Source organism: Heloderma suspectum, chromosome 1 (assembly GCF_057233095.1).
Source record: "Heloderma suspectum isolate Gila_16-S chromosome 1, 16-S_ref, whole genome shotgun sequence".
Taxonomy (NCBI): domain Eukaryota; kingdom Metazoa; phylum Chordata; class Lepidosauria; order Squamata; family Helodermatidae; genus Heloderma; species Heloderma suspectum.
In genome coordinates this window covers 177,815,377-177,829,697 of record NC_139458.1, presented here as the reverse complement: position 1 = coordinate 177,829,697, position 14,321 = coordinate 177,815,377, and the positions used below count along the sequence as shown (strand labels likewise).

Here is a 14,321-nt window from a genome sequence, read left to right as displayed (position 1 = left end):
GGCATGAACATTATCGACTATGGCTTATTCTCATCATGTTCTTTTTTTCTTCAGGTCAAGCTGAACTACTATGCTGCTAGTAAGAGGCCAATAGCAAATTTTGATTCAGAAAGCAGCCTTTTTAACTAGGCCTCTTTAGTATGCTTAATATGACTGTTGCCTTAAATAAGCTTTTTCATATTGCATTTTAAATTCCTTACACATCCAGCTTAGTAGTGTCTACACTGCTTGGCAGCAGCTCTTCAGGGTTTTTAGACAGGAATCTTGCCTATCCCTACCTGGAATTGTTAGGGATTGAACCTGGAACCTTCTGTATGCAAAGTAGGTGCTCTGCTGCTGAAATTATAAGGGTGATTTCCCCCACCCCCACCAGAATGTAAGTCCCTTGAGCATTCTGTTTCAGTGTTGAAAAGTGGGACAGAAATCCTAAATATAATAATTAAAATAAAGTTGGAGTCTGGAGGGACAGCTAAGATTTGTGAACCGTTATGCTCAATATGGCGCAAAGCCACCACCTGCTGTGTCATAACTATTTGGAAGCTTCCCAACATGACTGCTAGAAAGAATGTGCTAATTCAGCAGCCAGAACCATTTTCAAAATCATGTTATGCGCAGCCCACTTCCCTGAGGTTTGAGACATTTCAGAAGTGCAGCTGCACTTACCTGGGCTTAGTTTCCTTTGGAAGAAGGTCATTTGAGTCTTATTGGTGTTCTGTAATATCTGAGTTTATTGGACCCTTGGCCTGATCAGCATGGCTGTTCTCATGGAGGCACATCTTAAACACTCCAAAATCCAGCCAGACCCACTGTCCTGCATCAGATTTGATGTAGGCCTGCACTACAGACTTTTCCAGGGAGCTGTATAGAACCAGGATAATAAACCAGTTAAGTTACCAAAAACTGCATAGAAAATGAATTCTCTAGTCAAAGTTCAACTGACAGCATAATGCTGATACTATAACTATGGGTATAAACTGGGCACACTGGATTTCTGTCTGTCAAACTGTTCAATGGGCACATTGTCAGAATTCAAACTACATGCCTTTCTCCAAATCACTGCCCCCTCACAGAATCTGGAAGACAACGCTGTGAATACAGATCCATTTTTGCAGTTCTTGCTTCCCATGATCAGACCTAGCTTAGCCCTTGTATGAGTGCCAGACTTCCAATGTCCCATAACGTCTATGCCTGAGGTGAGGATTCCCAGCCATGCAATGGTAACCTCACCTATTGTGAGAGGAGAGCTGAAAGACATGGGTGATTCTTACTGCTCTCCGTTTCTGAAACTTGAAGTGTGTGGTGAATTGTATTCATCCAGTGGTAAGTAGTAAGATTAACATTTGGTTCATTGGTCTTTAAATTATTACGTCAATCTCTTTGCAGGGAATTCTGCATAAACAAAAGTAACGCTCAGAAGAATATAGGTTATAAGTAAGGGAGGGTATAGGTGGGTGGACCACAGCATTGGAATCCAAACTCAATGATGAGACAAATTGTTTAACATGAAAACCAAAAGAATTGTAGTGTATCTTCTACAAGGCAGAGGTTCTATGATCTGTGACGACCCTTTAAGTCTTGAGTAAAACAAGCTAGCAAAACTGAATGAAATCAGCTGCTAACGAAAAAGACCTGCTGTTAGTTATTTAACATTTCTGGCTTCCTTCACTACCTTTATCTACCAGTCTCCCTATCTGCCTTCTAAGACCCAAAGTCTGTGTAGACAGGCTTTTTTGAAGCCATTCTTTTCTTTAATGGATGTTTGTTCTCATAATTGCTTTTGATTATTTAGTTTTAACTTTGCTCTTATTTTTAATCCCCAAGTCTCATATGAGTTAACAATGCATGAATGGGGGGGGGGTCTCTCCTACTCCTTCAAAATGAAGGCATTCTGTGATGCATTTAATTAAAGCAATGCATTTCTGGGACTATATTGGGGTATAACTGTAAGCATGACCTTCTTCCCAGAGGTATACTTTATTCACAAACATTCCCTTCTGCAAGGTGTCTGTCTTCAACAGTTATTTCACTCCAGTGACTCAACAGCCACACTACTTGCATCAGGGGCTAAGATCCCAGGTTTCAGTAATGCTGATTTATGTAAAAAAAAAAAATAAGTATAGCAGTGGCCAGAACTGAAGGAAGGTGATGGCTTCAGAAGCAACTCATATCTATATAATCTCAGAAAGTGCTGATTACAAGACCTGAAGGCAACTAGTCATGATGGCTATATATTGTTTCCAGTACTGGAGATGGTATGCCTCTCAACACCAGTTGCTGGGGAACATGAGAGGGAATGTTGTATTGCATTAATGTCCTGCTTGTGGGATTCCCGCAAGCATCTATTTGGCTGCTGTGGAAACAGAACACTGGACCAGAGTTCTTAGGAGACTCATTATAGCTAAAAATATCAGCTAGTGTGGGACAGACTTTCTCCTGTGAGAGGGGGAATACAGATGACAGTTTACTAAGTGGTAACTCCCTGATCAGCTGGTTGTCTGTATTGTCCTGCTTCAGAGAAGAAGCTCTCCATGCTTCTTTGCCCAATCAGAAATCCACTTCTCCTCACCACTTGACATGACAACAGAGATAAGAGATAATCATTTACCAAATGGTTTCATTTATTTATTTTGTACACTTATTTCCCACCTTTCTACCATCATGGAATCAAGGGGGCATACCTGGGATTCTCAGGTGGTCTCCCAGGTCAGGCATCAAGGTTAGGTATAGTTGGGCACCTGCCGGGGACCCACACTCCAGCAGGGGCCTGCTGACAACATCCCCCTCAAGCTGATCCTCTTCACCATTCAATCTGCTCATTCACTTGCCCTTTGCACGAGCCCAGACAGGGGTGGTGGTGAGAAGGAACAGCAGCAGGTACCGCTGACTACTTGCTCATCAGCTCTCTGCCCAGCAAGCAAGGAAGTAGTAGCAATGGTGAAAAAGAGAATGAGAAGCAATAGCCGCTATAGACAACAGTGGTAAGAAGTAGATGTTGGATAATAGGAACAACTCCACATGCTTCCATACTCAAGGGAATGATAGAGAATGTTCTGTAGCTTGATCAGTTCCTTATTTCCTGCTACCTCCCCTTCCTCTTTCTCTTCCTCCTCTGTCTCTACAACAAGGCCATGCAGTCTCTCCAGAGAGGAAGCAAGTAACCATATCTCATGCCTCCTCTTACTTACACTCACACACCCAGCGTTAGGGGGTGCTTCTAGTTAAAAAGTGTTAGAAAGCCTTCTCTGGCAATGTGCATAAAAGCACTAATAAAGTAAGTTAATCTGAAAGTCTTTTAAACTGGTTCTAGCCTGTGTTTATTGCTTCTACTAAGTGCTGTGTTGCCACACTTTCTCTATATAAAGTAACTCTGCCATAAGTCACACCAGAGTTTCCAACAGTAGGTTCACTAAGGCAGGGGAGCCATTGAGGGTGGCTTGCCAAAGGAACCTCAAAAACCTAAAACTGGCACTGTGGTCTCTCATCTTGGCACTGACTAGAAGTAGACCTGCTTACCTCCAGCTGTATCGTGCCCTCAGAGCATGCCCTGGTTAAGTGAACAACAACATAATGTACTTGACAATAGTTGTTTGCATTCAGCCTTTCTCAAAGGGAAAAGTATTCTCCACACTCTGATAGCAATAATAGCTCTCAAATTGTGTTCCCAACACTTTCCATGAATACCATGCCATATTTCCCCATAGTAATTAGACATGTATATTCACCCTCAGTAGGCCTCTTACAGTTTACGTTGTGAAACCTTTCCAGTAAATAATAAAATAAGGATGTCATGCATATATATGTTAGTGCAAATGTATTTTTTCTACTGGACAAACTAAAGAGCTGACAGCATTGTCATCCAGCACAGAGAAAAGACTATTCCAAGCCAGTTCATAGATTTTTAAGCAACCAAAGTTAACTTGTGTTAAAAGGCAGTTAGTTGGTTTTGAGACCTAAATCCAAGTCTTGTTTGTTGTTCCTGAAATATAAATGTCACGGAACTATTTGCCATTTATTTTCACTTACAAACTTGTCGTGCTCTGCTAAGCCCATATGAAAAATGACTGACTAGCTCAGGATGTGTCAAAATGCTGAGCATGCAGTTTCTAGCAACTGCCACTATCTCTTCAGTCCAGTCAATCTGTGGGTCTCTCTCTCCTTCTTTTGGTTTCTTTGCCCTTTGAAATCAGCCAGGTATTATTGCACGGAGTAGTTACAGTTATATCTGACTCTATGCAGTCAACAGCTTTGATTACATGAAGTGAATGTAATACAAAACATACAAATGACATACAAAACAAGAGAGTTTGTTGTAACCATCTTGAACTGGCAATTCAGCTTTTAAAACGGCTGTATTCTTGTCAAGAAATCCATTTTCTTTTTGTTCTCTAGCTGCCTGTAAAAACTCCATTTTGTGAAGATGGGCCTGTACGCACTTGTTAAACCACCTGCGTGTTATCTTGTGCTGTTCTGGCTTCAAGGCTGGAGCAGAACTCATGTGAAATTAGACTGATTTCAGTGGGGCATCTGTGAGAATTTTTTAACCCCCCCGCCCCACTCCCCACCACCCAAGCCTGGGGAAACTATTCAGCCAGCCAGTGACTGGCTAAGGAGACTCACCTCGCGTTTGTAAAAGGATTGTGAGTATAAAGTGGCGGCGGCGGCGGGGCACTGCTGCCAGTCATCTTTGTCTTGCTTGTGGCTTGTTGCACTGAGCATCAGGTTTTGGAGGGCCTGTCCTATTGAAAACCTGTGCTTAGGTATGTGGAGACAGGTGTAGGTGACTTTTGTTATTTTCTGCCTGAAGCATTGTTTCTAAACTTAGGCTGAATCTACACATAGCAGCTATACTGTTCTCATACCGTTATCATAACTATTGAAACACATGACACCAATGGGCACCAATAGTTATGATAACGGTATGATAACAGTATAGCTGCTATGTGTAGATTCAGCCAGTCTGGTTCTTGTGTGCCTTTTTTTTTTTTTTACTCCCTTTCACTCTTTTCCCTAGTAAAGTTGTGTGTCCTTCTTTCCAAGTAAGCCTGGTACTAAATTCAGAGCCTTCTGCTTGGTTATTGTTACTGCTTAAAGTTTCAGCCCTAGAGGTTGAAATAGAGGGTGCTGGCATGGACCCTTATTTCTTAAGCTCTAGGAGGGTCCTGTAAGTCTGCGAGTCCCCTGGCTCAGACTGAGCGTAAGGGGTGGTGGCAGCCTACTTGGCTAATTGTTTATTCCTGCCTACGCTGCTGGAAGCAAGGGCAATCCCGCCCCTCCCATCACAATTATGCAGAGAGTCAAAGTGTTAAGTGGGATAATTTACACACCAAATAACAAGGATGCAAATGCAAAGCTGATAAATTCCTGTCCTCAGTAGGCAGCATAGTATTCTTAACTCTATGCAGTATCATACCAGATTTACATTAGGACTGAAGAGAAACAGTGATTAGACCAAAATTTGTGAAATTGACCCAGTAATTCAAGGAGAAACAGTTTTTTTTTAAGTTACCCCTCCATCAGCTGGGTTTCTCTGAATCATTTCAATGATTCTTCAGCATGTTTGGGAGTAGTAAGACCTATTAAACTCAGTGGGGCATTACATCTGATGATATATGCACAGGATTCCACTGTTGATCTGCAATTCCCCACCACCACCTCCCCAGCATAGACATAGAACCATAGGGTCAGAAGGTGCCTACAAGACCATCCAATCCAACCCCCTGCTCAATGCAGGAAGCTTGATTCCCAGGTGGTTGCCCATCCAAGTACTAACCAGGGCTGACCATGGTTAGCTTCCAAGATTAGACAAGATCAGGCACAGTCAGCCCTAGAAATAGCATTTAAACCTTTGGGTTTGCTTTTGAATAAAACCTCTGTTTTTTTTTTTGTTTTTTGCAAGACATTCTTATTTAAAAAGGAAAGACAGAAATCCAAACATTCAAAGATATTTTCTGTAACAGTTGAGGCTTAAAAATAGGGTTGCATGGAGCGGCGTACTGTGACTTTATTTTCAACAAGACTGCCTCGGTCACTGCCCTTTCTTTAGAGGAGCATTCAGCACCCATCTCTCTCAAATAAAGTGAGCTGCTAAAGTTTGTGCTTTCTGTAGATATTGAACCACTGTCCATTCTAATCATGACCCCCAGTGAGTGTCAGAAGAGACAGACATTTTGAATTTCACAAAATTCAAAAAGCACTGCAGAACAGAGCTTTCTTGGAAAAACAAAATAGTGGCAGCTCTGATTTTCTCCCCTCCCCAAAGAATTCCACCCACCCCATATATCTTCTCTCTTTAAAAAAAAAAAAACATTTCAAGGTGAGTGAACCTATTTCACAGATACACATTTTGTTGTTTCCACTGGGCTTTTAAAGAGACAAACTGAACTTCCAGTTTAACACCTGGCTATGCATGTTTACTTGGAGGTAAGTTACAGATCCCCTTCATGGATCACTGCTCCTTCATGGATCACTGCCTTGTTGTGGAGAAGGGGCTTGCGTATCTCAGTGAAGCCATAAGCTATGCCGTGCAGGGCCACCCAAGACAGACAGGTCATGGCGGAGAGCTCTGACAAAATATGGTCCACTGGAGAAGGAAATGGCAACCCACTCCAGTCTTCTTGCCAAGAAAACCCCATGGAACGTATCACAAGGCTAAAAGATGTGATGCCGGAAGATGAGCCCCTCAGGTCGGAAGGTGTCCAATATACTACTGGGGAAGAGCAGAGGGAATTTCCAAGTAGCGCCAGAAAGAGTGAAGCAGCTGGGCCAAAGCCGAAAGGACATTCAGCTGTGGATGTGTCTGGTGGTGAAAAGAAAGTCTGATGGTGTAAAGAACAATATTGTTTAGGAACCTGGAATGTCAGATCAATGAATCAAGGTAAGCTGGAGGTGGTCAAACATGAGATGGCAAGATTGAACATCGACATCTTGGGAATCAGCGAACTAAAATGGACAGGCATGGGCGAATTTAATTCAGGTGACCATCATATCTACTACTGTGAGCAAGAATCCCTTAGAAGAAATGGAGTAGCACTCATAGTCAATAAAAGGGTGGGAAAAGCAGTACTGGGGTACAATCTCAAAAACGATAGCATGATCTCAGTACGAATCCAAGGCAAACCATTCAACATCACAGTAATTCAAGTCTATGCCCCAACAACTGAGGCCGAAGAAGCTGAGGTTGATCGGTTTTATGAAGACCTACAACACCTTCTAGAACTAACACCAAAAAAAGATGTCCTCTTCAACATAGGGGATTGGAATGCTAAAGTAGGAAGTCAAGAAATAACCAGGATAACAGGCAAGCATGGCCTTGGTGTACAAAATGAAGCAGGACAAAAGCTAATAGAGTTTTGCCAGGAGAACACGCTGATCATAGCAAACACTCTTTTCCAACAGCACAAGAGGCAACTCTACACATGGACATCACCAGATGGTCAATATCGAAATCAGATGGATTATGTCCTTTGCAGCCAAAGATGGAGAAGCTCTATACAGTCAGTAAAAACAAGACCTGGAGCTGACTGTGGCTCAGATCATGAGCTGCTTCTTGCACAATTTCGGCTTAAATTGAAGAACGTAGGGAAAACCACTAAACCATTCAGGTATGACCTCAATCATATCCTTATGGATATACAGTGGAGGTGAGGAATAGATTTAAGAGATTAGACCTGATAGACAGAGTGCCTGAGGAACTATGGACGGAGGTCTGTAACATTGTTCAGGAGGCAGCAACGAAATCCATCCCAAAGAAAAGGAAATGCAAGAAAGCAAAGTGGCTGTCTGATGAGGCTTTAAAAGTAGCTGAGGAAAGAAGGGAAGCGAAAAGCAAAGGAGAAAGGGGAAGATATATCCAACTGAATGCAGATTTCCAGAGAATAGCAAAGAGAGACAAGAAGGCCTTCTTAAATGAATAATGCAAAGAAATCGAGGAAAACAACAGAATGGGAAAGACTAGAGATCTTTTCAAGAAAATCGGAGATATCAAGGGAACGTTTTGTGCAAAGACAGGCATGATAAAGGACAAAGAAGGCAGGGACCTAACAGAAGCAGATGAGATTAAGAAGAGGTGTAAAGAATACACAGAAGAACTATATGTCAGGAGCGCCCTAGCAGCCTCTTTCGGTAGACTCCAATAGCCAACTCAAGACACAGACAAAAGGATTATTTTCAAGGCTTTAATCCTTTTACAACTTAATGGCTCTTTCAGATGTTAATCACCAGCGACTAAGCAAGGAACAGCAGAGTAGCCTATGCACCGAATAGGCAGTTGATCCCCGTCTGAAGGAGAGTTACTTGAAGACCCTGAACTTATGGGCTAGGGAGAGATCCTCCCTCTTTCCCTTGGGCCCACGGGAGGCGGCCGTTGCTTGCGCACCAAACGGGCGCTATGCCACCTTTCCGCGCCCTCCATTGCTCGTTGCTCCCTGCGTCGAGCGTCTAGCAAGCCCCGTTCCCGCACTTTCTCACTGCTAGGATCACTATCTATCTCAGGAAAGCTGGCAGGAGGAATCTCTGCCAGCTGCTGTGCCTGTGAGGGATAAGCTGGCTCCTCTCCCACGGATTACTGATCCTCCTCAGAATCAGAACTGCTCTGGGGTTCTATCGGCTCAGTTTCCACCCTGACATTATACAGGAAAGATCTTAATGTCCCTGATAGCCATGATAGTGCGGTCACTGAACTTGAGCCGGACATCCTAGAGAGTGAAGTCAAGTGGTCCTTAGGAAGCATTACTAACAACAAAGCTAGCGGAGATTATAGTATTCCAGCTGAGCTATTTAAAATCCTAAAAGATGATGCTGTTAAAGTGCTGCACTCAATATGCCAACAAATTTGGAACACTCAACAGTGTTGCACAAATTATGCTTAAGTTCCTTCCCTCTAGGAGTGGTATGCCAATGTCCCCTTAGAGACACACAGAAGTCTGCGATTCAGTCCAACGCAGTTTTATTTGGCAGGAGACAAACAGCGCTGTTCAGGTGGATTCTCACGGCTAACGCCACAACGAAGAACCACACCCTAGATGTTTTTGGTACAGCTTATATACATTCAGTATAATGACCTCCTTAGCTATGCGGGGTGGGCCACATAATATTCATGAACTTCATTAAGCATGCATGGTTGACATGTCTCTACGGCTGGCCTGTCCTTGCAAGCTGGGCAGGAAGCGATCTAGCTGGAACTGGTTCTAACCAGCTGCAGGAGTGGCGGCTACGTGAGCGGGGGGGACTCTTCTGGCTGTACCTGATATGAAACAGACCATTACTGTTGGTGTCAACAAGGCAGTTGATAAGACTATCTTCCTCTGGGACTTTCCACTGTAGGAGGCTGCCTCAGATGGCTGCCAATACTTTAAGATGGTGCCTCTTTGGTTCTATCAACAGTGGCCACAAGACTGGAAAAGGTCAGTTTACATTCCAGTTCCAAAGAAAAGCAATGCCAAAGAGTGTTCAAACTACTGCACAATTGCGCTCATTTCACATGCCAGCAAGGTTAGACTCAAAATCCTACAAGCTAGGCTTCAGCAGTATGTGAACCGAGAACTACCAGAAGTACAAGCTGGGTTTCGAAGAGGCAGAGGAACTAGAGATCAAATCGCCAACATTCGCTGGATCATGGAGAAAGCAAGAGAATTCCAAAAAAAAGGTCTATTTCTGCTTCATTTTCTACGCTAAAAGCCTTTGATTGTGTGGATCACAACAAACTCTGGCAAATTCTTAAAGAGATGGGCATACCAGACTGCCTTACTTGTCTCCTGAGAAACCTGTACGAGGGTCAAGAAGCAACAGTAAGAACTGGACATGGAACAACCGATTGGTTCAAAATTGGGAAAGGAGTACGACAAGGCTGCATATTGTCACCCTGCTTATTTAACTTATATGCAGAGTACATCATGAGAAACGCTGGGTTGGATGAATCACAGGTCAGAATTAAGATTGCCGGGAGAATTATCAACAACTTCCGATATGCAGACGATACCACCCTAATGGCAAAACGTGAAGAGGATCTAAAGAGCCTCTTGTTGAGGGTGAGAGTGGAGAGTGCAAAAGCTGATTTGAAACCCAACATTGAAAAAACTACGATCATAGCATCTGGCCCCATCACTTCCTGGCATATAGAAGGGGAAGAAATGGAAGCAGTGACAGATTTTATTTTCTTGGGCTCCAAGATCACCGCAGACGGTGACTGTAGCCATGAAATTAAAAGACGCTTGCTCCTTGGGAGGAAAGCTATGGCAAACCTAGACAGCAGAGTAAGAAGCAGAGACATTACCTTGCCGACAAAGGTCCGTCTAATCAAAGCTATGGTTTTCCCAGTAGTAACGTATGGCTGTGAGAGCTGGACTATAAGGAAGGCTGAGCGCCGAAGAATTGATGCTTTCGAACTGTGGTGCTGGAGAAGACTCTTACGAGTCCCCTGGACTGCAAGGAGGTCAAATCAGTCCATCCTAAAGGAAATCAACCCTGAGTGCTCATTGGAAGGACAGATAATGAAGCTGAAGCTCCAATATTTTGGCCACCTAATGCGAAGAGAAAACTCCCTGGAAAAGACCCTGATGCTGGGAAAGACTGAAGGCAAAAGGAGAAGGGGACGGCAGAGGATGAGATGGCTAGATAGCATCACGGATGCAATGAATATGAACTTGAGCATGCTCCGGGAGAGAGCGCAGGACAGGAAGGCCTGGCGTGCTGTGGTCCATGGGGTCACGAAGAGTCGGACACGACTGAACGACTGAAGAACAAGTTATAGTAACTTAGGAAGCTGCCTTATACTGAGTCAGGGCTATTTAGCTCACTACTGTCTATAGTGAGTGGATGTAGCTCTCCGGGCTTTCAGAAAGGAGTCGTCTCCCACTACCTGAAGATACCAAGCACTGGACCTCTCCTTACATACAAAGCATGTGCTCTACCACTGAGCTACAGCCCCTTATCCAAGGAACTTTCCTCAAATCCCATGGAGTTCAGTGGAATTTACTCCCAGGTAAATGTGCATAGAATGAACTGTAAATAATTCAAGGATTGAGGTTTAACGTACTTGCCTTAGAGGCAAACTACATATTATGTTAATCATGTACTGTGAAGCAGAAGGTTAGCTTTTTATTTATTATAGTATAAGAACATGTGGCCCCAATTCAGACTGGGACCACCGTGCACCAGGAGGAGAGGATTAAACCTGCCCCACACACTGTTTTCCCCTGAAATGTAAAACAACAAAAGAAAAAAGGTCTCAATTGCTGTCAGTGGAGGCTTATTTCTGTTTATCTAAACTGTTTGGCAAGGGGGAGAATGGTGTGTGTGTGTGTGTGTGTGTGTGTGAGAGAGAGAGAGAGAGAGAGAGAGGGGCAGAAGGTTTAATCCTCTCCTCCTGGTGCATGGTGGTCCCGATCTGAATCAAGGTAATGAAAGCTTACACTAAAGAAAAATCTAACCCTCCGCTACATCCCACACGATTAGCATAATGTGTAGTTTGGCTCTTATACTACATGTTCTTATTTGCCTTAATAGTCTCATAGTTCTCATCTCTCAAAAGTCAGTTTTTCTGCTTGATCCAGATGTTTTATTTTTATCTCTGTATATTTAGATTAGATGACAGGGTGGGTCCGGGGGTGGAATACAAAATGGTATGTGCATAGTTATCCAGTCATCATGAAGTAATATGTATGCAGAAAACAAGCCTAATAAAGTATTAACTCTTAGGTCAAATTCCGTTCAACAGTTAAAAAAAAACATATATCAAATCTAGCGGAGGCTTGAGAAAGCCAAAAGGTCTTCCACAAAAAGGTCTGCCTTGGAGAGAAGAATATCTGGGGCAGAGAATGTTCTAGCCTAAGGATGGGATTTTGTAGTGACTCAGCCAAGCAGTTTTGATGGAGCTGTCTCAGAAGAAAAGACGCTCTAAAGCAGGGGTGAAGAATCTCAGGCCCAGGGGTGGGGGGATTCGGCCCTCTGGGGTCCCAATATGGCCAGGGGATGTCTCTTTATAGGAGGCAATTGTTGTAAAGGCTTTTTGTTTGTTTTGCTACAGAGTTCCCTGTGGAATGTTTGGAATGGGAGCTTGGGGAAGGTGACACATCCTCTCCTCACTGCCAACTAAGGGAAGGGGGATGATGAAGGTGTGTGTGAGTGAAGAAAGGACTGAGAGACACAAAAGCAACGGAAGCTGAGAGTTAACTGTGAGCTGAAGGTACCTTGTGGGTGCAGGTATCTCTCTCTGGGGATCTGATGTGAGGTAGTGGATCTGCTACTTTGTAGGATTTGCTTTTGCTGCTTGCCTCCATTTATGCTCTACTTGTATATTTGCTAATAAACTTAATATTATAAAAACGTACATCTCCAGTGATCCCTCTCCTCCAAAGGAAGACAAACCCTGGTAGCATTGACCCTAGGACTTTTTCTTAACGCTGAGGGAAGTGGGGAACATGTAACTTTACAGTCTATTAGATGTTATTGTCAGGGATGTTTAAAAAACTGACATAAAAATCCTCAAAGAATGTGCACTCATTTTCCCCCAACTATTAAATTAAGTCAGTCATAACAATTAGTGGGAACAAAGCTATGAATGTTTTATTCACTTTAGTACAGTGGTAGTTATTAAAATCCTTATCATTTTGCCTGTCACAAAATGTCACTTTGCTGTAAAAAATATAAAGCAGCAAACGTATTAACAGAGATAGAAGCATGGCGTCTTGTAACTGATTCCACTTTTGTGCCTTGTATTATACTGCTTCCACTTAAATGGCCATCAGTTTGCCCAGAGTGGTTTACAACAAGTTCAGAAAGGAGGGCACTTGCATATTTCCAGCATAGTACTTGCCTTCTACATACCATGCACATATTGAGTAACAAAAACTGTCGTATACCACAATTGCTGCAGGTACTAAAACACGATGGTAATCATAATAATATTGAGCATAGCATTCTTCTAGTTTGTTTAAGGGGCTTCTCAGACATTGTCTTGATTATCCACACTGAGTGGTATAGTGGTTAGAGTGTTGGACTGGGACTCTGTGATAATTGACAAAGTGACTGGGTTTGGACAACACACCACGGGCTTGTCATGGGTTATTTAATCCGTGGTCTGCTTTAAGGTTATGGGTTTGCACTACACGACAACCCCCAAGCACAGATTGCATATTCAAAATGGCGGCCACACACACTCAGCACCAACCTGCAGCACTGGGTGAATTAAGCCACGGTGGGCTGTTGTGTCATGCGATCAACCCCAGTGTGGTGTAGTGGTTAGGGTGTTGGACTGGGACATAGAACAAGGTTGCTGTCCCCACTTGACCACGAAGCTCACTGGGTGACTTTGGGCTAGTTACTGACTCTCAGCCTAACAGGGTTGTTGTGAACATAAAATGGAGAGGAAGAGGATCATGTATGCCATCTTGGGCTTCATGGAAGAAAGGTGGGAGATAAATGTAACAAATAATAAAATAAGTAAATATTCATATAACAGCTCTGCAAGGCAGACCAGTACTGGGACAATAATTATAGATGAAGAACTGAGGCAGAGGGAATAGTGGCTTTTCCTTTTCTGTGGTGGCACCCTGACTCTGGAATGTTGTCCTGAGTGATATTTGCCTGGTGCCAATGTTGTATTCTTTTAGGCACCTAGTGAAAATGTTTTAATTTGCCCAGGCTTTTTTGTTGTTTTTTAATATGGTGGCATGATTTCAGCTGGTTGATGGGTTCTTGTTTTATCACTCTAATTTTTATTTTTATGGACTGATGTTTTACTGTATTTTATTGCTTTACCTTTGTACACTGCTCTGGACCCACTTTTGTGGTTGAAGGGCAGTATAGGGATGTTTCAAATATATAAGAACATAAGAAAAGCCATGCTGGATCAAACCAAGGGTCCATCTAATCCAGCATTCTGTTCACACAGTGGCCAACCAGCTGTCAACCAAGAACCCACAAGCAGGAAATGAGTGCGACAGCACCTTCCCGCCCATTTTCCCCAACAACTGGTATACATAGGCATACTGCCTTTGATATTGGAAGTATATAAATACATATATTTTCCTAAGGCCAGCTAGCGAGTTCATGGCTGAAGTGAGCTGGGAAGTCAATAGTTTAAATCTTACAATTCACATTCCCCACTCCTACACTAGCTCACATTATGCCAAGGCCTATGTTATAATTGAGAATCAAAATCAGCATTTTTTTTAAAACACCAGCTTGTTTGGTTGGTCCTGTACAGCAGTAATTGCATATCTTCATTGAATCTGCAGATTGCTCTTCCGTGTGTATTTGCTGTTCTTCACCCCCTCACAGTGTAATTAGTCATTTCAGATGGCCTTCTATACAGCCTTTGCTGA

The 14,321-nt window shown here is 43.0% G+C and overlaps 1 protein-coding gene across 1 annotated transcript in view; it reads right to left on the bottom strand.

Annotated features, from left to right (window-relative positions):
* The window catches only part of UPP2 (uridine phosphorylase 2), a 36,096-nt gene extending 31,414 nt beyond the window's left edge, over window positions 1-4,682 (bottom strand). The window contains 1 exon segment of the mRNA XM_084804170.1: window positions 4,618-4,682. Within this exon segment, the coding sequence (XP_084660296.1) occupies window positions 4,618-4,682 (65 nt within the window).
* Window positions 4,683-14,321: the final 9,639 nt, after the last annotated feature.